Below are 22,563 nucleotides of genomic sequence, written 5' to 3' on the forward strand. Positions count from 1 at the left end.
GGGCAGGTCTGGGGCTCAGCTTGGCTAGAGACCCCCATGGCAGCGGGTTGCCTGTGGACCAAATAGTTTGCAAAGGGGGCTGGGGAGCTGCGAGGGGCAGGAGGGGGAGGGCCAGGCCGGCACACACACACACACACACACACACACACACACACACTGCCAGCCAGCACTCACCCACCCTCAGAGACAGCGAGGGAAGAAAGGAGGAGAGAGAGAGAGAGAAATAGAGCCAGGCTCACCTGGAAAATTCTAGATGGAGCCCCCAGGAGCGGGAGAGGAGGAGAGAGAGGCAGAGGTGGGGGAAGCAGGAGCGAGGGGGAGGTAGTGGGCGAGCAGGACACACACAAACACACTCTCATGCACACATACACCCCTGCAGTGACGCACAGAATAGAAGCAGAATTCAATAATGACTGGGAGACGGCGCAGAGCGGAGAGAGCGGGAGTGGAGCAGCGGGGGGCGGGAGGGGGGCGGAGGGAGCGAGTCAGACACACACAGCCCTGTCTCAGGAGGTATTCAATAATTGTTGATCGAATGAAGGAACAAAGATGAGGAACTCTCAGAAGGGAAGCTACGCCTAAGAAAGTTCCAAGACGGATAGACAGAATGTCACACATATATACAGTGAGAAAAAAAAAATCCCGATCAACTTTTGGATTTAAAACAATGATAATAAACAGTACTAGAGTCAGAATAACTGTTCCCTTGAGGGGTAGGGGTAGTCCTGAGAGAGAAGGCGGCTGCTGAGGGCTGGGATGGTCTGTTTCTTGCTCCAGGATGTGGATCCACAGGTGTAGACATGGATAAAATTCATCGAGGTTTTTCACTTAAGATGTGTGCATGTTATGGTATGTAAGTTATACCTCAATTTTTTTTAATGAGAGAAAGAGGATACGAAAGGGAAGGAAAGATGAATGTCAGGTGGCGAAAGAGGAACAGATGCACACACACACACATACACATGCACACACACACAAATGACGTAACAGTGTCCAGGTAAGAACAAACCCCGACAAAGTCTGACAAGAAGAGAAGTAAAAAGCTAATGTGACCAAGAGAGAAAGCCTGATGCCTAGACCCTCACATGGAAAGAGAGAGAGACCCCAGAGAGACCTGAATTGGGAGGGGGGTCCACAGGGCAGGAAGGAAATCGCCAACATTGGCCCCTTGAGCCGGAGGCACCGAAGATGGGGGCTCCTGGGGCAAGCGTCCACCACCAGCCGTGGAACGGCCTGGCCAGGGTGACCCATTGGAGGTGGGGGTAAAGCAGAAGGGGAGAAGGGGGCTGGGAAGGTGCTGAGTCTGGGGTGGACTTCAGAGGCGCAGGGGCCGGGCTTGGTGAGGGGCCCGGGAGCAGCCGCGTGCTCTGGTCTGGATCTCATAACCCAGGGGCAGGGGGCGAGAGAGGCGGGCGTGGGCACCAAGACAGCCCAGAGGGCAAGGATGACAGTGGGCCCAGGAAGAGGGGTAGGAAAAGGGCCCAGAAATAACTCTCGGACAGACAGGCGGATGGCTAGATGGATGGAAGGATGCTCATCTGCAGAGCGAAAGCAAACGCTGGACAGAGCCTTGGAGATGGATGTGGGAGGATAAAGAGAGCCTCAGGGGGAGGTGGGGAGAGAGACGGACTCCACTGTGTGTGGAAAAATAAAAATGGAGCCGGAGAAAAGGAGGGCGAGCAGAGAGCAAGGGGTGAGAGGAGATCTGTCACACACACACACTCACACACAGACACACTCACGGGGGGTGCTCAATGTGTGCTGACCGAAAGAAAATACAAAGGAACTGCCCCCCAGAGTGCGAGCAGAGGATTTAGGTAAAGCGGTCGAGTTGACACAGTGACAGACAGCTTGTCACACACAGATACACACACACGCACACACACAGCCTTTCTCTGTGAATCCAGGCACGCAGGTCCAGGGCAGCTTTCAGAACTGCCTTAGAGACAGGGTGGCCACACACAATCACCCCCAGCACAGGAGAGGCTCAGGGAGTTGACTGAGCATAGGGACAAATGCAAACGACAAGAATGAGCACAACAGCCGAGGACCCCAAAGAGAGGGGGTCCGGGCAGGGGGCAACTGTGTCCCTGTTAGTCACTCTGTGTCACACACACACACACCAGCCGGGGAAGGAGCAGCTGCTTCACGATGAGTGATCTAGGAAGAGCCGGGGGCGTGAAAGGAAACAAAGCCCCCAGCCAATGGCAGGCACCCCCCAGACTGGAGAGAGGGAGGCGGCCGCTGCCCACACTGGGAAATCGACAAGCCACAGGGACAGGAGAGCCAGAGCCTCAGGGGTCAGATGAGCCAGACCCCGGCTTGGCCACACAGACACACGCACAAGCCTGAGGACCCTGCACAAGTGTTGGGGGGGTGGGTAAGCGAATGGGGGGACATGTTTTGGGACACAGACACACGCACACAGGTCACATCTTGGCGGAAAAAACGAATTAATGCAGGTAACACGTAGAGTCAAGCTAAAACTGAGAGGCAGAGACGGAAAGAGACAAAGAAAGAACAGAACAAAAAGAAAGCCAGAGACACAGACACAGAGACAAAGAAAGACAGGAAAACAAAGAGAGAGAAAAGGAGAAAGGCAGCGGAGGGAGAGATGACCGACAGACACGAATGCAAGAAGGACACAGACGTCTACAACCAAAGGAGCGACCATGAGAAGGGAGTTTGGAAGGAGGAAACAGAGATGGAGGCCAAATGACAGAGGGAGAGAAAGATGAGCAGAGGAAGAGAGAGAGGCACCCAGGCCACCCAGGGCTGCCTCTGAGGACCGGCTAGATTGGGGTTTTAAGACACAGCAAGCAAAGGAATGAAGGAAAGAAAGAAAGATGCCTGAATGGACCGGAGGGACCCTCAGCACCTCCCGTGCTGGATTCAGGGAGCAGCCAGGGGGTCAGCAAGGGACCACATGCCTTAAACCCCACACCACATGCACCACACACACACCACACACACTACACACACACCACACCATACACCACACACTACACACACACACCACACCACACACCACACACACTACACACACACCACACCACACACCACACACACTACACACACACACCACACACACCACACACCACACACACACCACACCACACACACACACCACGCACACACCACACACACACCACACACACCACACACACACCACACCACACACCACACACACTCCACACATACCACGCACACCACACACACCACACACACACCACGCACACCACACACACACCACACACCACACACACACCACACACACCACGCACACACACACCACACCACGCACACACACACCACACCACACCACACACACACTACACACACACCACACCACACACCACACACACCACGCACACACACTACACACACCACACACACTACACACACACTACACACACACCACACACACTACACACACACTACACACACACCACACACACCACACACACCACACACACATACCACTCACATCACGCACACCACACACCACACGCACACCACACACACCACGCACACCACACGCATACCAGACCACACACACACACACACCACAAATACACCACATACACACACCACACACACTATACTACATGAACAACATATACATGGCCCATGCACGCCGTACACACACCACACAGGTGTGTGCATACATAAACAATTGCAGGAAGCCCAGAGAAAAGACAAGGTTTCAGAAGCCCCAGAGAGAAGGGGGAAGGAGCAAGCTGGAGAGAAGCAGGGAGAGCGGAGTTCCGTGCACCTCTCTCGCCCTCTCCCGGTGTCGGTCTGTAAGTCTGTCTGTCTCCCTCTCGCTCACTCCCCTGCACACAATCACACACCCTGGAAAAGGGGAGAATGGGGGCTGGGCAGAGAAACGAGGGGATGTGATGACTCGGTGGCTGTCCCACCCCAGCCCGCTGGCTCCCACCTCCTGGCCTTCGCATGGTTGTCCTGCTGCCTGGAGTGCTTCCTGCCCGGCCACAACCCTCCCTCCCCGCCCCGCTTCCCTACCTGCTGCCCTCGGGCCTCACTCAGCCCACTCCTCAGGGGAGCCCTCCCGGACGCTCTGTTCAAGCTCAGGACCCGTCTCTACTCTACTGGGACCGTGGGCCTTTCTGCACCTGTTCTGCTCATCTGTCCTTCTGGACACTAAGTGCCTTGTCCACGGCTGCTCCCCAGCAGATTTTTCTCCCCCCTGACCCCCTAACCCCCAACCGGGGTCAGGCATACAGTAGGTGCCCACCGGAAACGTGTTCAATGAATGCTTACACACCTGAGTGAGAGCAAAGCTGGAAGGCATTTAGGATGAATGTGGAAGGAAAAGGCTGAGGAGGGCGGAGGGAGGGAGAGCCCTGGAGGAGGAGGGAAAGATGGGGCAGTCACAGCTGGAATAATCTAGATGGAGGTATGGGGGTGGGGCAGAGCCCTGGGAGCTGGTGGGTAGTCGGGAGGGGGCGGGGGGGGGCGGTGATGCACTTCGCGGATACAGGCAAATACACACGCACACGCACACACGGCCGGGCAGGGGCGGCTGCTCCATGATGAGTGCTTTATGAAGAGCCTGAAGAGCCCAGGGGATGAAATGAAACACCCACCCCCAGCTCATGGCAAGGGGAGGGGGCTACAGGGAGAGAGCCCACATTGGAAATTCAACAAGCCCGGAGATCTGGGAGGGAGAAGGCCTGAGAGAGAGACAGGGAGCCAGATCCCTGCTCCCCGGCAGACACGCAGACACCAGGGCCACACATGTTTGTTGGGGGAATGAATGAATGAACAGGGGACCCCAGAGCAAGGGACAGACCTGTTAGGGTGAGAGAAATGGACAGAGAGGGACAGAGACTCAGGAGGCCAGGTGATACACACATCATGTGGCTTTGATGCACTCACACAGAAGTCAAGGGCAGTCCGCAGGGGGCAGAGTCGAGAGGAAGAGAGATTCAGAGAGGGTGGAACGTGCAGAGGACACACAGCCTGCCCCCAACAGCCATTGCCCATGGTCAGCACAGAGAAGGCACTCAGTAAATCTACAGCCCACCATACCTTTAGGTGCCCATGAAAAATGTTTTCTTTTAAAATCGGAAGAAAAATGAACTTTAACTCAAAGAAAATGTTTTCATATATAATGTTAATATATTCAACTTTATATCAATGTTGTCGTAAAGTAGAATTTTTTTAAATATTTTTTATGGAGAAAGGGGTCCATGAAGGCAAAGCTGACTAGGGCCCATGAAAGTCATAATGGGGCCCTGGTTGGGTGCCCAGCCTGGGACTACATAACACGAGGCCAAGGTTAGGAACGACCCTACTGCAGGGAGTGCTGGAGCCAAGGGAAGCCAGGGAAGGGGCAATCAGGAGGCCTTCCCAGAGGAGGTGGATGTCCAGGCTGAAGGAAGGAAAGACATGTCAGGCAGTCAGGGTGCCACGGGCAACTGGAGCCAGCCTGGCAAGGCCTGGAATGGCAGGTGAGGGAGATGGGGCTTCCTCCACCAGAGACAAAGGATTCTGAGCAGGGCCAGAGGTGGGAAGAAAAAAAGGAAGGCCACGGCAGAGTGAGGGTGAGTGATGGTGAGTGCGGCCCAGGGCTGGAGGCTGAATGGTGGGGCCCTCCCCAGTGGGGGCAGGAGCGGACAGGAGGTGAGTTGAGTTTGGAGGGTCAAAGGTGAGGTGTCCAGGGGATAGTCGCCAGGGAAACTGTCCAGGAGGGAGGCCTTGAGGCAGAGGCTGGAGGGAGCATGGGGCTGAGTCTGGGGCCAGGATGGGGAGTGAGCAGAAAGTGACCCCAGAAGCCAAGTCCCAGGAATCCCGGGGAAGGGGAACGGGGGTGGCCGAGAGGTTCATTCGCAGACATGCATGTACACAGATGCACACACACCGAGAGGGCGGCAAGAAAGGGAAGAAGAAAGAGAAGGATATTTAATAAAATTGCAGGAAGTTGGAGGTGGGAGGTAGAGACAGACCCACTGGCACAGAGATCCAGCCGCAGACACACGTACCCACGCACACACACACACGCAGGACAATCAGAGAAAGAGAAGGGCATTTAATGAGACCACAGCAAGGGGGAGGCGTGGCGGCAGAGGCAGACACACAGACGCTTGGACAGATGGACAGAAGGCAGAGCCCTGGATCCCACGGGACATACTCTGAGGGAAGCAAGCCCAGCACTGGGTGGGAAAAGCCCCAGCGGGGGAGGGCTGGGGAGACTGGGATGGACAGATAGATGGACAGAGCTCCATCTCCCGGCCTGATTCCCCCACCCCCATGCCACCCCCCCAACTCCATCTCCATCTCCATCTCCGTGTTTCTGTCTCTGTCAGTCTCTCTTTTTCTCTCTGCAAACCACAGCTTTTTGGAGCCCCCAAGAGAAAAATGGGAAAAGAAGACAGAGATGAGAGAAAAAGATGAGGGACCATGTGTGTGCGTGCGTGCGTGCGTGTGTGTGTGTGTCCAGCACAAGGTCTAGTTGGAATTTTAGGAGGGAGGGAGGAGATGAAAGGAGTAGAGGATGAGCAAAGAGACCAACAGCAGCACGGAGCCGCAGCCTGGAAGGATGAGGAACACGCACGTGTCCCGAACACTGCACACGTCACACACACACTGCACACACTAGAAGTGCCACTGGTGGAAGGGAGGTCAATGAAACCACGGAGAAAGGAAGGCAGGGAGGGGGCTGAGAAAGAGCCGGCACATGGCGCCTGACACAGATCCACAGGCGAGCGGGTGCACTCACACGGGCGAGAAGGCTGCAGCAGGATGGGGCCCAAGGTTCACCTTTAATATAAGTTTTACATATGAATATCTGAAAGAATCGATAGGCCAGCAACCCAGAGTGACAGCCAGTAACTATGGGCCAGAGGATGGAGAGACAGAGAGACACACTCAGAGAGAGACAGAGAGACAGGAGACACTGAAGCCAGTGGGCAGAGGACAGGCGACAGGCCCAGATGGACACCCACCCAGAAACATGCCCCATCCTTTCTAGGTGGGAGGGAGGGGGTAGAGAGCACAAATTACCGTCTTCTTGTATGTGCTTTTCTGTATCTTTCCTACCCTACTATAAAGAATTTTTTTTCCCATGGGGGCAAATATCATCTGACTTTTCTCAAAAAGAAAAAAAAAAATGCACATAGAATGAGAAAAACCACTGAAACCAGGAAGGGAAGGCGGAGGGGACGAGGGGGTCCCAGGGTGTCTCCAATCGCCTGAAGCGGGCTGGAAACTGAACAGGGCAGCAGGAGGAGCAGGCAGAGGGGCAGTGAGATGGTGGTCCCAGCAGAGTAGACGTCACTCGCCTTTTCGCTCTGTCTTTCTCTCGAAGAGTCGAGCAAAAGCAAACTGAACAGAGACCCAGAGTGAGGAAGTCAAAACCAGTGGAGCCAGAGACAATAGGTGGGAGAGACAGAGCAAACTCCTGCCTCCCTTCTCTCAACAGACAGCACCCCGGTGGGCCAGAGCTGGGTGCATCAGCCAGAATTTCCCCAGCACCTCAAGCTCTCATTCTAGTGGGGGAGCTGTGTGAACCGCCGTGACCACCCTTGCAAGTTCCAGGGGGTCAGGGAAAGCGCCCAGAGGTGGTCTGTGGCTTTTGAGATGTTTTGAAGGATGAAGAGGAGTTTGCCAGGTTGCAGAGAGGAAAGAAAGGGCACTCTCAGTCGTGGAAACAGCCTGGGCAAAGGCACGGAGGTGTGAGAGGGTCTGGAGGAGAACCAGAGGGTACAGAGATTGATAAGGAAAAAAAATCTGAGACACAGACACAGAGAGAGAGAGAGACTAGAGAAATAGAGACGGCCACGAGGCACAGAGAAAAAGAGAAACTAGCAACAGCGAGAAACAGACACATACAGAAACGGAGACAGAAAATCAGAAGCACACAGAGAAAGACCAATTAGTGCGGGGGGAGGGGGTTTAGGGAAGAGGAAAGAAACACAAAAAATTGTGACGACAAGAGGGCCAGGGCCAGAGAGCCAGAGAGAGAGCTGAAGAGGCACAGACAAAGAGAGACAAAGACGTTGGAGGCAGAGAGAGACACATGCATTGAATCACTTGGTGAGGCCGGCGAGAGATGGAGATAAAGGGGTCTCGGGGCTTCTTCCCCGGCTCGACCCGCCGCTCAGCGCCGCGCAGGCGCACTCCCGACCCGCCGCGGTAGCGCGGACGAGCGCTTTGTCCCCGCCGGGGCTGGGGCGCGTCCCCGGGCTGGGCTGCTCGCACGTGTCTTTGCGCCCCCGGGTGCATGTGGGCCCTGGCGGAGCGGCCGGTGCCCCGTGCACGCCCTGAGCCCACAAGCATCCACGCGGACACACACACTGCCCCGCGCAGACAAGCAGAGCCCCGCCACACACATCCGGGCCCGCGCCCCCCGGGAGCCCACAGATTCAGGCAGAACCACCTAGAGTGGTGTCCCCGCAGTACACACAAATCTCTGCACACAGGGCCAGAAAAAACAGGTTCACACATCTGGGCATCCAGACTCACAGGCCACCTGGACACGTGTCCACACACCAACACACACACCCATGAGCAAACAGGGCCACACGCATACCCCAGTGAGCACAAAGGCACACACCCACGAGGGCAAACTCACACCCATGCTCCAACCTCTGCTCCCAAGACACATGTACACCCATGGGGTCTCCAGGTGTCCATTCTGACCAGACACTGTGGTATTTGGCTTGTGAAAATAACAGTGAACAAAGAAACATCCCGATTTTGAAATCTGTTTTTAATTATACAGATTAAACAGTGTTATTACGACCAGAGGTAACTTACATGGATCGGTGTGTGATCTGATATAAAATAAATTTCTTCCTATAGACTGCTGCAAATGAACTTCCCAGATTGTGTGCCTTGGTGGAGGGGAGAAGGGAGGAGAGGAAGGGTCTTTGGATTTTTCTCCAGAGTGCCCAGGGCTTTTGCTAACCCAGTCTCACCACCACCCCACCCACCCAGCCCAGCACTCCTGGGAAACACACAGCCGGCACACAGCCGCATCTCCCTGTGAGGATGTCCACAACTCCACAAGGGCCTGACAGCCCTGCGGGGCCCCCAGAGTGTCAACTGCCACCATCCACCCAGGGCAAAGAGTCTTCAACTGCTCACACTTCCTGCTCACAAGCCCTGGGCTTCGCCTGGTGCATCTCAGACACAAGCAAGGTTACTGCCAGGCACAGTCACTCCCCAAACTCAGGGATGGATGTGCACACACAGCCGCATTCCAGAGATCTCCAATCTGATTAGTCCCTCCCTGGCCTCAAGCCCTCCAGCCACCAATGCTGCCTGCACAAAGGCCCCTCTGACACGGTCTGTCCTCACATCCCACCCCCTCTCACTCTCCAGCACACAATAGATACTCAAGAAACCGCTGACCAAACTCTGAGGTCTGTTTGTGTTTAATCAGACAATATGCAAAGTATTTACAACCAATTCCAAATCCCCCCTCCCCCCACAGGCCTCGGCCATGGAACGCAGGAACCCCAGGCCCTGCCCAGAGCCGGGGGTCCCCTAGGCCTCTGCATAGTCGTCTGAAATCTACAAAACACTGTTTGTTTAAAAAAAAAAAAAAAGACAGTATTAGGACACCTTATACAAAGGACACTGGGCAGTCAGAAGGGGATTTGGGAGCGCGCTGGGGTAAGTGAGTCCAGATTCGACTGGGACGGAGACAGGACAGGAGAAGACTTGGGTAATAAACATGTATGAAAGGAAAAGTTGAAATTTCATAGGCAGGCACCACTTGGCCTCCCTCCCCACTGGCAGGGCCTGGCTGGCTCGAGAACCCCTGGCAGCAGGAACGTTATTGCTATGATGGGGGGCTGTGGGTGAAATGTACAACAGGTCTGGGGGACAGAGCAGGGGGTGTTTTTACATGTTAAATATGGACACACATGGAGGAACATACACGTGCACACGCACACATACACACACACATACACGCACACAGGGGCCCTTGGGAAGATGCCTACAAACTGTTGGCTGCCCCATTTAAGAAGGACACACTGAGGTCCAGGGAGAAGCCACCACATAGCCCAAGGGCCAAAACACGGTCTCCTGATGCCATGGGCTGAGCTCACCACGTGATGCCAGGCCACAGGGTCTGGACAGGAGTGGAGCAGTTGCAGAGGCCATGGCCACATATGGAGGCAGACACTGCAGCCCAGAGAAGGAAGCAGGGGCTGCCCGAGGGCACACAGACAGTCCTGGTGTGTGGCAATAGACACCCCAGTCCTCTCACCTCACCCCAGCCTAGGCACTCCTTTCCGTACTTGTGAGTTAAGGGTGCCAACTTGGGAGAAGAGGAGGGGCCGGGCATTGAAATGACACAGGAAAAACTGGGGGAAGGAGGACCTCGGGTTCCTTCCTGAGGCCAGGGCCTCCCAATCACTTGGATCTTCTATTTCTGCTTGATTGCCTCCAGAGCCTGTGAGCTCACTCCCTTTCATGATTGGCTAGCTCCAAAGGTCAAAAACCACCCACCTTCTGATTGAAACCTGCCTCCCTACCCTTGTACCTTTCATTTCTAGCTCAGCCCCACATCTACCTCCACTCTCTCCCCCACAATAGCCCACTGAGCAAGCAGTGGCAGCAGGACTCTCTCTGCTATCTCTAACCATCCTTAGGCCCCTTGTCCCCTGGGCTGCCCCGGTCTGTCCACAATGCCTCCGAAGACAATCTTGTTGGTTCCTGAGGAAGACAGAGGGAGCACCACGTTCCAATCCCGTCTCAACCCTGAACTGCTCTGTGGCCTTGGGCAAGTCACATCCCCTCTCTGGACTCAGTTTCCCCATGGGTAGTATGGGGACAAGAAACTGAAGATCTCTAAGGATCCCTCAGGTCTAAGAAGGGCAGGGTTTGAGGGGGGTGTCCACCCCACCCACCAGCATCAAGTCAAGTTAGGCCTCACCAGCCTGGGAGCCACAGCAGAGGGGGCTGGACCCAGCAGCCTCCACCAACAGGCATTTCAGAAATGGATGGCAAGGGGCAGGGTGGCAGGCAGGCCGAGGGCCAGTGGCCCATCACTCCTCTTTGGAAAGGCTCTTTGGCTAGCTCCGCAGACAGACCTGGGGTGGCGTGGAAGTGGGAAAGGGCCAGTGCGTGCAGTAGGTTGAGGCTAAGAAAAGGGTGCCCTCAGCCCAGCCCTTCTTCCCAGTTCCTCCTGCTGAGACGCGCAGAGCTCCAGGAGGGAACGCAGGGAGGAGGCGTGCGGCTGGCCAGGGGCCGGGGCACAGTCACTGTGCCAGCCTTGGACCCCGCCCCCAGGGCGGCCCCAGGCCCCGAGCCCTTCCATGCCACAAAAGAGGGAGGGGCCTCGTCACTGGCAATTCAGCCCCACAGAGAGGATCAACGGGGGGGAGGCGGGCAGGCAGAGGCAGGCAAGACCCCACGTCAGGGGCCACCCAGCTCAGGATCCAAGCCAAGAAGGCAGTCTGGCCCTGTAGCCCACGCCCTATAGGTTCTCTCCGGGCTGGTACTGGGGCTCGGTGGATGTGAAGTAGTCCTCCAGGAAGGCCTGCAGGTACTCGAAGGTGGGCCGTTCCTCTGGGTCCTTCCGCCAGCACTGGCACATGAGGTCATGCAGAGACTCGGGACACTCGGGCGGGCAGGGCATCCGGTAGCCCCTCTCCACCTGGTCCAGCACCTCGCGGTTCACCATCCCTGTGGGCAGAGGGAAGCATGAGGTGGCTGGCTCCGCTGAGGAAAGTGGGGCAGAGGGAAGTTGATGGGGATAACGAAGAGGGCTTCCTGCCTAGGAGAGGGTGGCTGTGACCGTGGGTAAGGCCCTCCGCAAGGCTGGGAGCCCTGACCAAAGACAGAGCCTAAGATCAGATGGTCAACCTCTTTGTTATACAGATGGGGAAACTGAGGCCCTGGACGGGGTTTGACTTGCCCAAGGTCACCTGAGCAGAGGGGTCACCAGGGCAGGGGCAGAAGGACCAAAAATGGGCTGTGGGGAGCCCTCTTACCGGGGTAGGGCACCCGTCCCTTTGTCGTGAGCTCTGTCAGCAGGATCCCAAAGGACCACACATCTGACTTGATGGTGAACCGGCCATAGAGGGCAGCTTCTGGAGCCGTCCACTTGATGGGGAATTTGGCACCTGCAGGACCAAGAAGGGTCGGGGGAGCTCAGGAGAACATCATGACCGCTCTGCCAGATAGGCACCATTCTCATCCCCACTTGACAGAGGAGGAAACCGAGGCTCAGAGAAGGGGTGTGACTCCCCACGGCCACACGGCATCTGCCGGGAGCCTGCCCACCTTGCCGGGCTGTGTACTCATTGTCTTCGATGAGCCGAGCCAGCCCAAAGTCAGCCACTTTGCACACGAGGCTCTCTCCAACCAGGATGTTGGCAGCACGGAGGTCTCGGTGGACATAGTTCATCCGCTCCACGTACGCCATGCCTGAAGCGATCTGTAGGCAGAACCCAGGAGCCTGGTTCAGGGGCCACCCCTTGCCCTTCCCAGATCACAGGGCACATGCCCAGGGGTGGTGTTCTCCCCAGGAGTGGATAGCCAACCAAATGCCCCACCCTTCCCAGTTCTTCAGGCAATGAAGTCAATTTACAATAAATACTGTTGGCACAAAAAGCAGGACCAGTGCCCAGCAGGAGGAGGTAGCATAGGGCAAAGGGCAAAGGGGAGGCACAAGACAAGATGCAGCCAGGCAAGTGGGGTGACCAAGCAAAAGAGGCCCCAGATGCTCCCAGAGACACAGATGAGTGTCAGGTCCTGCCTGTTGTCCCAAGTCCCCTCCCTGAGCCTCAGTTTTCTCATCTGTCAAATGGAATATTAGCCATCTCTACCGCCTGATTGTATTAAGGATTAAATTAAAAAGTAGTTGTTGAGCACCGCCTACAGCAAGCAAGTACTAATACATGTTTGATGAGTGACTGACATTGACAGAGAAGAAAACTGAGGTCTGACGTCCCATAGCAAGTCAGTGACTCCTGATGCCCAGGTAGGGGCTCTTTCCTCTGCCCGAACCACCACTCACAGCACCTGTAAGTGGTCCCAGTAATACATGGGATGAGATCAGTGAGTGTGGGGCAATCAAGACAAGTTCCTTGGAGGGGGCACTCAAGAGGCCAGACATGGCTGAGCCAGGTGGGTCAGAGAACTCAAGGCCACGTGTGGGAGCAGGGAGGGGCTGACTCACCTGAGCAGCCATGTCCACCAGCTGAGGCAGCCGCAGGTACTTGCCCGTCTCCCCCTTGAGAAAGTCCAGCAAACTCCCTGGAGAGAAAGAAAGCAGCTCTAGCCCCCGCCCTGTCCTCCCTGAGCCAGGAAGCAGTGATTCCCAGATCTTGTCCACCGGGGCAGGCCGGCCTCACTTTAACCACACAGCAGATTTTGTGCAAACCCATCTCTGAATAAATTCTGTGTTTGTCACTCAGAAGGCAAGCAGGATGGGAAACGACCAAATGTCCGCCTCTAGGCAAACAGAACTGTGGTACAGCTATACTACGGAATACTACTCAGCAACAAAAAGGGACAAACTACTGATACACACAACAAGAAGGAAAACCCTCGGATGTAAAAGATTTACCTACACGAAATTCTAGAAGAAACAACTCTATGAAGACAGAAAGCACATCAGTGGCTGTGTGGGTTTGGGGCTGGAGAGTACTATATGCAAAAGGGTACAAGGGTGCTTTCTGGGGTGACGGCGATCTATAACTCGATTGTGGTAAGAGATACACAGCATATCCATTTGTTAAAACTCACCGAACTGGACACTTAAAATGGGTGTATTTTATCACATGTAAATTATACCTCCCAAAAGTGGAATTTTGAAAAATAATTAATTTCAAAACTAAGTAAAAGTCAAGCCAGGAACTTGACCCAGATGTGGCTCAGCTTGGAGGATTCAGGGAGTTCTCCTTCCAGCCCCAGAATGGCAAATGGCTTTACAAAACCAGCAAACGGGGGGACAGATGCATTGTGGGAAATCATTAAAAACAAAATGAACGGAGAAAGGCAACCTTTGGTTTAACTTTCCATTGACATGGGAAGTTGATTCTTTCCATTCATTCCACCTTTAAAGGCGTATGCTCTAGATGTGGTGGGAGGTGAAGCACATCCCACCTGCCTTTTTGTGAGGACCCCAGCCAGGGGCCACCCACGTGTCCGCGCCATCACGCAGGCCTCACCCTTGCTCATGTACTCCGTGACGATGTAGATGGGCTCCTCAGACACCACCGCGTACAGCTGCACCAGCTTCTCATGCCTCAGTTTCTTCATGACCTGGGCCTCCTGAAGGAAGGCCTCCGGAGACATCGTGCCAGGCTTCAGAGTTTTGATGGCCACCCTGGTGGTGCCATTCCAGGTCCCTGCGTGGTAAGGGGTGCAGGCTGCCTCAGTGGAGGACCCCCATTCCCACCCCACAGGGACCAGGATCTGCCTGCCCGGGTACCAATTTCAGCTCTGGCCTCCCAGGCCACGTGACAAGCCCAGCCAAGGCCCAGCCCCTTTCTGGACCTCAGTGTCCCCATCTGCAAATGGGCAGGACGCTCCTCACACAGGGCACGCTCAAGAAACAAGAGCTGTTGTTCGGACGCTGATTATTAGAAATGTCCCCCAAAGCAGCACACTCATCTGAGAGTTGGGGGACCATGGTTCCAACTCAACTGCCCTCTCCTGGGTAGTCATGTTCCTTCTGGGTGGCCCAGGTGTTAGCAGATGGAGCATGCACTCGTGGGGATGGGGGGTGAGGCAGAGCCGGCCTCAGAACAAGGCCACCAGAACAAGAGCTTGTCTCAAGCCACACTCCCCAAACAGTAAGGCATCACACTAAGTAGAAGGGCTCGGAGGTCAGTCTGGCAGGAGTTTGGCTCCCACCTCTGCCTCCTCCCAGCAGTGAGACCATAGGTGAGTCAGTTCCCCTCTCTGAGCCTCGATTTTCTCATCCGGAAAATGGGGAGGCTATAGTATCCACCTGTGGGCTGTTTGAGGATTAAATGAGATTTTAGCCACTGGGCCAAGCCCAGTGTAAGGACACAGTTAATAGCTGCAGCTGTCATCTTATTATTATCTGGTTTTTAAATTGTGAGGCCTCGGGGGAAGCTGTGTTCTAAACCAGTGTGTTTAATCTGAGTTTTGTCCCAGCCGGGCCTGAGGCGCCTTGGGCCCATTCCTGCCCATCTCTGGGCCTCCAGGTGCGAGTTGGGGCTCGGGCCCCCGTCTGTGGCCTTCCCGGCACAGGCCCTCGGGCATGCGTACCAGGCACTTCGTGAGTCTACCTGGATCATCCAGGGAGGAACGGGAGCCTCCCGCACTGACTGTTCACCACACGCCCAAGCCAGGAATGAGTTTTGCAGCCACAGGAATGGCTGACGCCATGGGTTTTTCAGGTTTTGCTCATGTCCTCTTTTTGTGCCTGTGCCTGCAAGCTGGCTTCTCATCCCCCTCCCCTCTCCCCAGCTCAAAGCCTCCCCTTTCCTGACTTGGCCTGACCTCCAGCCTGCAGGCCTCTGTCCCTGCAGTGCTGCCACCCAGGAACCCCCTCTGCTCTCCTCCATCATCTCTTCCTCTGAAGGGAGGGAAGTGGTGGCGGTGACACCAAGTGAATACTGCAGCTCAGATGAAACCACCTTGAAAACAGCACACGGCCATCCACCCCCCAAGCCCCGCTGGACGCGCAGGCTCACGACAGCCAGGCCTGCCTCACTGCTGCCTCCGCAACTCCTGCGTCAGCAGAAATCAATCAGCAGAAGGGGACCTGGGTTTTGTCAGGGCTGCGTGGCATTTGTTTTCAAGGACGGTTTGGCTGTCTCTCTAGAGTTAGACAGGAGATCGTTAACAGGCCTGGAACACGCCAGACCCTGTACTCCTTCTGTGAGCGGGGGCTTCTCTTCCCACAGCTGAAGCTAACGTGTGGACCTACACGGGGCCAGCGTTCTCTCAACCCCACTAGGGGGTCCTATTATCACCAGCCCCATTTTACAGTTGGGAAGATCGAGGCTCTGTCCACGAGTGTGACAGAGGAGAGCTGTTCATGCAATAGCAGGTGGGCTGGGTGGCATCCTGGAAGGCTTCCCAGAAGAAGTGGCACCTAAGCTTGGATCCGCAGGAGGGTGAGTGGTTGACTCGGGAAAATAGCCCTCCAGAGTGAAGCCACCCAGCCCAGGCCACACAGCACGTGACTGGGGAGTCACGATGCCCAGCCCTGAGTGGTTCTGGGTAAACAGGTACCACGGTGTGCGGAGGTGTGGCGGTCTACACCCCAGCTTGCTGTCAGCCACCGCTGGGGGAGCTCCATGTTGAAAGTAGGGCCCACTGTTCAGCAGAGGTGATGGGACTCGTGGAGCTGAAGGCTGGGGGACTCATGGGGCCTTGAGCTGCCACTTTGGACAGACATCTGCCTGGTTCGCAGGTGGGCACATGGTGGGGTGTGCGGGGCCGGGGCAAGGCCTTACCCATCCACACCTCTCCGAAGCAGCCCTGGCCCAGCTTGACCTCCAGCCGCAGCGACTCCCGGGGGATCTCCCAGGCGTCCTTGGCCAGGCCCTGAGTCTGTGGCTTGGACGTGGGGCACACAGTGGTGAGGCGGTGGCACAGGCCGTCAGCGTGTTCTGAAGACAGAGGCAGGGAGGTGGAGTTCAGGCCCGGCGTCCGTGCTGGGGTCTCCGTGTCCCGTGGCGTGTGTGTGTGCAGACTTACACACTGTATGCGCACAGGCTTCGGGGAGGCACAGGACACCGCCAAGGCCAGGCGTGCATACCTGTGTGTACACAACCGTCCCCGACACAGGCCCACACTGCCTCATGCATCTGCTCCCTGAGTCATTATTCATTCATCAGACTTTAAGCGGGGGCTACCTAGGCAGGTGCCTGGGACCCAGTGGAACCCTGCCCTCAGGGAGTGCACAGTCCAGGATGACACCCAACTTCCCTTAATCACCTCCCAGGACCATGAGTGTGACAGAGGAGAGCTGTGCATGCAATAGCAGGTGGGCTGGGTGGCATCCTGGGAGGCTTCCCAGAGGAAGTGGCACCTGAGCTTGGCTCCACAGGAGGGTGAGTGGTTGACTCGGGAAAATAGCCCTCCAAGCAGAGGGCACACTGCCTCATGCATGTGCAAAGGCCCTGAGGGAGAAATAAGCCCCTGGGTTGGAGGAACTGAAAGGAGGCCAGGGGGCTACTGGAGAGTGACTGGGGGAAGGAGGGCCCCAGGTAAGGCAGGGAGGCCAGCCAGGTTTAGACTACCCAAGGCCTCGGAGGCCACATGGGGGTCTTTATCCTAAAATTCCAAGGTAACCCCTGGAGGGTTTTGATCTGGGGGAACGGGGTTCAGAATGAACCCTACAGTGGTGGCCAAGGGGACAGAGCGGGGTGGCAGATCCTAGAGGGAGTCGGGAGGCCTAGCCAACAGAGGAGGAGTAGCGGGCGCTCTCCGGAAAGGCCACGCCTGCACGCCCAGGCCACAGCCACATGCCACAGGCCCAGACACCCACAGAGAGCTGTCCACGTGGGAGCACCCAGGCCATGACGCCTCAGTCCACCCGGGCAGCCCTGAACATCCAGATGGGTCGGCCACACTCCTGCACACTCGGCCTGGCCCGCGCTCACGACCTGCGCATGTGAGCTCCCCGCCTGCCACTCTCCCGCTCTCTGCTACAATCCAATCGATAGAGCCGCCCCCTCCTTGTCTCCCGGTAACCAGTTCTAACCGGTCCTAAGGCTGCAGGGACAAATGACACCGGCCTATGCCCCCTCCTTCCTGGCTCACTCCTCCAGGCAGCCCCCTCCTCACCAGGCAGCTGCGGAGGAGGAGAGAGGATAGAGGGGCAGGGTGCGGGGGGAGAGAAGAGGGGAAACAGGGAAGAGAGGGCACAGGGAGGAGAGAAGGAAAAAAGAGGGGGTGGGAGGAGGGGAGTGGGAGGAGGGAGAAAGGGGAAAGGAAGAAGGGGGGAGGGGAACGGGAGCCCGCATCCTCAGGGTGACAGAAGTTCTGGCCCTTCTTGGCCCCAAAGCCCCCCTCCTCAGGGTCTGCAGCTCATAGGGTAGGCGGAGACCCCCCCCCATGCTCTCCGAGGGCCTACTCTCCCCTGCGCCCAGCTGGCCGCCCGGGAGGCCTGCCCGGCACTCACTGGAGTAGTAGGCCACGAGCTGCTGCAGGCTGTTGAACTGGGTGCGGGAGGTGATGTAGAAGCCGCCGCTGTCCAGCTTGCGGATCTTGTAGTGCTTCACGTTGAGGCCCTTGGCGTTGTCGAAGTCAGACACCGAGAGGCAGTAGGCGCCTGCAGGGCAGCCCAAAGAGGAGCCGTGACCACCATGCCGGCCCACCCACGGGCCACGGCACTGAGCACACCTACCCAACACGGGACGGAAGGGAGGCACAGGCAGAGCCAGGTCTGGTCCAGCCTGTCTCTGAGCACCCAGTTCTGGGGCGGCCACTGGGGCAGAGCCAAATGACAAAGGGGCACCTGACCGGAGAGCCTTTCCATGAACCCTTGGCCCTAGCAAGACCTCTGAAGCCCAGGTGTGCATCCCAGCTCTGTGACCCGAGCAAGTGGCTAGCCCTCTCTGGGCCTCGGTTTCCTCCGCTGCACAATGGGGCTACTTCCCGGGCTGCTGGGGAGATTCAATGAGACTACATATAAGAGGGCCTGGCACACAGTAGGTGCTCGATAAATGTTGGCAGGGAGCCTAACAGAAATGGTCCCAAGTGGCTGTGTGTCCCTGGCCTAACTGCCTCCCCTCTGTGGGTCTGCCCACGGGCACACTGTCCGGGCCCTGCCCCTTCCTGAAGACTCCAGGCTCAGGCAGGAGCCAGTGATTGGCTGAGGCTGGGGCGATCCTGGGCAGAAGATCACGTACTGGGTGTGGCCTGAAGGCTGCCAAAGCTAAGCTGGGCCAATCCCAATGGCCCCCTCCCTGTTTCCCTTGAGCCTGGAAGAGCTCTGGGCTGGAAAAGTTTCCTTCTGCCCAACAGGACTGGCTAGGCCTGTTAACCTGAGCCTAAGAGATACCTGGGGTGGCATCAGGGGACAAGGCTGAGCCCCAGGGGTAGGGGAGGAGGCTCCAGCGGCCAGAGAAAGCCTTTCTCGGGAAGCAGCACACAGGCATCATACCAGAAGCCCAGTCCCCACAGCCCACAAAACCTCTGGACAATCCTCAGGTGGGGGTTACAATCTCCAGTGTAAAGAAGGGAAAATGAGGCCCAGAGAGGGAAAGCAGCTAGCCTCAGGTCACCCAGCAAGTCAGGCACAGAGCTGGGACTTGAACCCGTACCTGGGTCTCTAAAGCCTGCATTGGACAACCATGACTTTCTACAGATGGCCAGGCCGTGTGCATATAGTAGTCACAGGCCTGAGTCTAAGGCCAAGCCCTGACCACATGTGCACACACGCAGGCCTGCCTGTGTCCAGTGGCTGCATGATCACACAGGTCCACACTCCCTAGGCCCCTGGGCACAAGAACAAACCCATAAAAATTCACTCCCACACAGCAACCCACAGACAACTCCACCCCCACGTGTGCACACACATGCCTGGACCCACACACGGCATGCACAGCCACATGACCTCTCATAAATGCACACACATGACACGGATGCTCTGCTTTCCCATCTCCCACTGAGCCCCAGGCCCACAGGAAGCAGGAGCTTCGTAGCTATGGTGATGGAGAGTCTGCAACCCACGTGCGGAGGGGCTGGAGAGAAAGGGGGTGATCATTCTCTGGTGGGGGGAAGGGACAGGAGAGGAAGAGAGGCCAGGACTGTTGGGGGAAGGGCAAAGCCAGGTCCCAGCACCCAGTCCAGCCCCTGAGGCCCCTGGAGAAGGGGAAGGAGAAGGGCCCATTGCATCAGCACCCTCCCTGGGAACAGCCTTTTGCTCTGTGACCCTCAGACCCCCTGACAACCTGTGCCCATTCCTCACCTGAAGAACCTGAGGCCAGAGAGGCTGGCCTCTTTTGCTGCACCTGTTGCATCATCTTTTGCTGCATCTCTGGTCACCCCAGAGTGACTCAGTGTTCCTCAAATGGACCTCCCTGCCTTTGATCCTTTCTTTTTCTCTAGCTGGAGGGCTCTTCCCACCCCACTCCATATACCAAACTCCTATTCATTCCACAATACCCAGCTCAAATAACCCACAAAAGGCTCAGTTCCCACTGGTCAGCAGAAGCACTCATACCTTTTGTGGTCTCGCTTTCTCGCACTAGGAAAGTCCCTCTTGGGTTCTCCACATTGAGCAGTAACCGCTCTGACTCCCGTCTGGTGATCTTGCCAAAGTACCACCTGGGGTGGGAGGGAGGAGGATGGTGCTGGTGGTCCAGGCTTCCGCCCACCCACAGTGCCTCTTCCTGGGATGTGGCTGGGGCCCTGGGCAGCCAGACCTCCCACTCTAGCCCAGGAGAGAAGCTCTGAACTGGCAGCGATGGTAAGCAAGCAGGAGGCCAGAGTCGATACTCACTCCTCGGCCTGGATGGAGTCGGAGGGCGCCACGTAATTGCTGGGGATGTAGCCCGTCTGTCCCGTGCTGAGTGAGTGGGCCAGCCACCAGTCTCCCTCTCTGAGCAGGGGGAGAGGGAGGGAGCAAAGGAGAAGGGAACCATCAGCAATGGACCCCGATGCCTGCAATCTTCATAGGTGCTGTGCTGGGGGCTCTTGAGGCTGAGTGAGGTGCAGGGAACAGTGAGATCAGGCCTCTCACAGCTGCCAGGCCGAGGTGACCTGGGACTCTTCCCCTCCCTACCCCAGATGCCTCTTGGCCAAAGCTGACTCAGACGACGAGGCCCGAATTCATGGGTCAGAGTCCTGGGACAGGAAGTGATCTGCTTTCCTTCAGATAGACCAAGCAGTCTCAAGATGCCAAGAGCCGCCTTGGAATTGAGGGAGGGAGCTCCCTGTCTCTGGGGAGCAAGCAATTTGTAACAGGAGAAGATTCCTCCTGAGATGGATGTCAAATCAGACCTTCAAAGCCTCCCCAAGTCCTGAGATTTGGAAACCCAAGCCTGGGAGCTGGTGAGACCTGAGTGGAGGCAAGGGGTGGCTCTTTGGGGGCTTGGTGACAATCCAGGCGCCAACCCTGCAAACTAGAGCAATGCTTGCCTTTGTCACAGATCATGGGTCACACCCACAGGGCTCCTTGACTGAAAACTACAGGCCTCCTCCTGCAGCCTACCCATCTATGGGGGAAACTGAGGCCAGAGGGGGCTGGGACTTGCCCAAAGTCACACAGCGAGTCATGTCAGAGGGAGCTGAGGTGGCAGAGCCCCAGTACCCAGGGCCCTTCTACACTAATTGCCCCATGAGGAGGAGGAGGAGGAGGAGGAGGAGGAGGTGATGGGGACAGGGTGATGGGCAGGAAAAGCCCCCGGCAGGGCGGGTCCCCTGGGTCTGGGTGGGAGTGGGGAGGGGGCAGAAGTACCTTTGCAGCCATCTGAATGTGAACCAGGTCTGGCTGGAGCGGGGGTCCAGAGACACAGAGGAGGGAGGAGAAAGCGAGAGCCCAACAGGAAAGAAGAGGCAGAAATGGGGGTGGTGAGAGAGAGAGAGGCAGAAAGAGCGAGGGAGAGAGCGGAGCGCCAGGCGGTGCTGGGGACGGGGGAGGGGGGACAAGGCGGGGCAGCCACTAGGGCCTCGCATCCAAAGCAATCAAAGGGGACAGGGAGAGGGTCAATGGGGAGGGAGGAGAGGCCAATGGGAAGGGCTGCCTGGGAAATAGGGTCCAGCCCCCTCCCATTCCCACTGTGCAGATGGGAAGACTGAGGCTAGAGAAGCAAAGGCCTCTGCTCAAGGTCACGTCACGCAGCCAGGCCCAGGTTCCTAACTCCCAGATGAGAAGGAAGCCTTCCCTACAGGGTGCAGTGGGGCTTGATACCTTGCTGAGCTTCTCCATCCAAGGCTGCCTTTGACCTCATCACAACCCTGAGAAGACACACAGCAAGCAGGATGTGCTCCCCCATTCCCCATCACCGGGACACAAACAGAGAAAGGCCCTTGCCCACAGCCACAGTCTGGACTTGAACCTGGATCCCTGGCTCCTGGTTTTTCTGAGCTGCCTCTGACCCATATTCTTCAGCCCATTTTGAAGATGGAGAAGTTGAGGCCGGGAGAGAGTGGGGCTGGGGGAGCTCTCTGACAGCAGGTGAGTACAGGTGAGCATCCCAGAGCCAGAGGCCCAGCCAGGTGGGCTGAGGCTCAACCAGAGAGTGTGGGTCCCTTCTGGATGGAGTGAGGCAAAGAGAGAGAGATTGGGGCTGTGCGGTCTGACTTGGCTGTGAGATCACCGCACGCATGCTCAGGCAGGGGCACGAGCTCACATGGGGGTCTCTGTGGGAGAGGGAGGGCCCTGGAGTAAGAGGGTGAGGCCCACCTCAAGGAAAGAGCCTGAAGGTGCCCAGGCCCTCCATCTGCCTCTCTGTGTGCACCCACATGGGGTGAGGGATCCACACTTGTCTGTCCCATTTGACCCTCAAGGCCACCCTTCTAAGCAGGAAGGCAGGCCTCAGCCCCCCAGATGATGAAACTATGGCACAGAGATGTCTAGGGACCAGCCCAAGGACACACAGCACCCAGGCTGAAGTAACCCAGCACTTTCTTTGTAGAGTT

At 56.8% G+C, this 22,563-nt stretch overlaps 1 protein-coding gene across 2 annotated transcripts in view; it reads right to left on the reverse strand.

The window, feature by feature from the left end:
- Positions 1–9,388: 9,388 nt before the first annotated feature.
- Positions 9,389–22,563, reverse strand: part of SRC (SRC proto-oncogene, non-receptor tyrosine kinase) — a 55,235-nt gene continuing 42,060 nt past the window's right edge. For both annotated transcript variants that reach the window (XM_068565510.1, XM_068565509.1), the window contains exons 6-14: positions 20,423–20,521; positions 20,144–20,247; positions 18,098–18,247; positions 16,425–16,580; positions 14,160–14,339; positions 13,166–13,242; positions 12,268–12,421; positions 11,976–12,107; positions 9,389–11,667 (exon numbers count right to left, since the gene is read on the reverse strand). In XM_068565510.1, the coding sequence (XP_068421611.1) occupies positions 11,459–11,667; positions 11,976–12,107; positions 12,268–12,421; positions 13,166–13,242; positions 14,160–14,339; positions 16,425–16,580; positions 18,098–18,247; positions 20,144–20,247; positions 20,423–20,521 (1,261 nt within the window). In that variant the 3' untranslated portion in view covers positions 9,389–11,458. The remainder of the gene's footprint in view (positions 11,668–11,975; positions 12,108–12,267; positions 12,422–13,165; positions 13,243–14,159; positions 14,340–16,424; positions 16,581–18,097; positions 18,248–20,143; positions 20,248–20,422; positions 20,522–22,563) is intronic.

The sequence above is a fragment of the Eschrichtius robustus genome, chromosome 16, assembly GCF_028021215.1.
Source record: "Eschrichtius robustus isolate mEscRob2 chromosome 16, mEscRob2.pri, whole genome shotgun sequence".
In the NCBI taxonomy this organism is placed as follows: Eukaryota; Metazoa; Chordata; class Mammalia; order Artiodactyla; family Eschrichtiidae; genus Eschrichtius; species Eschrichtius robustus.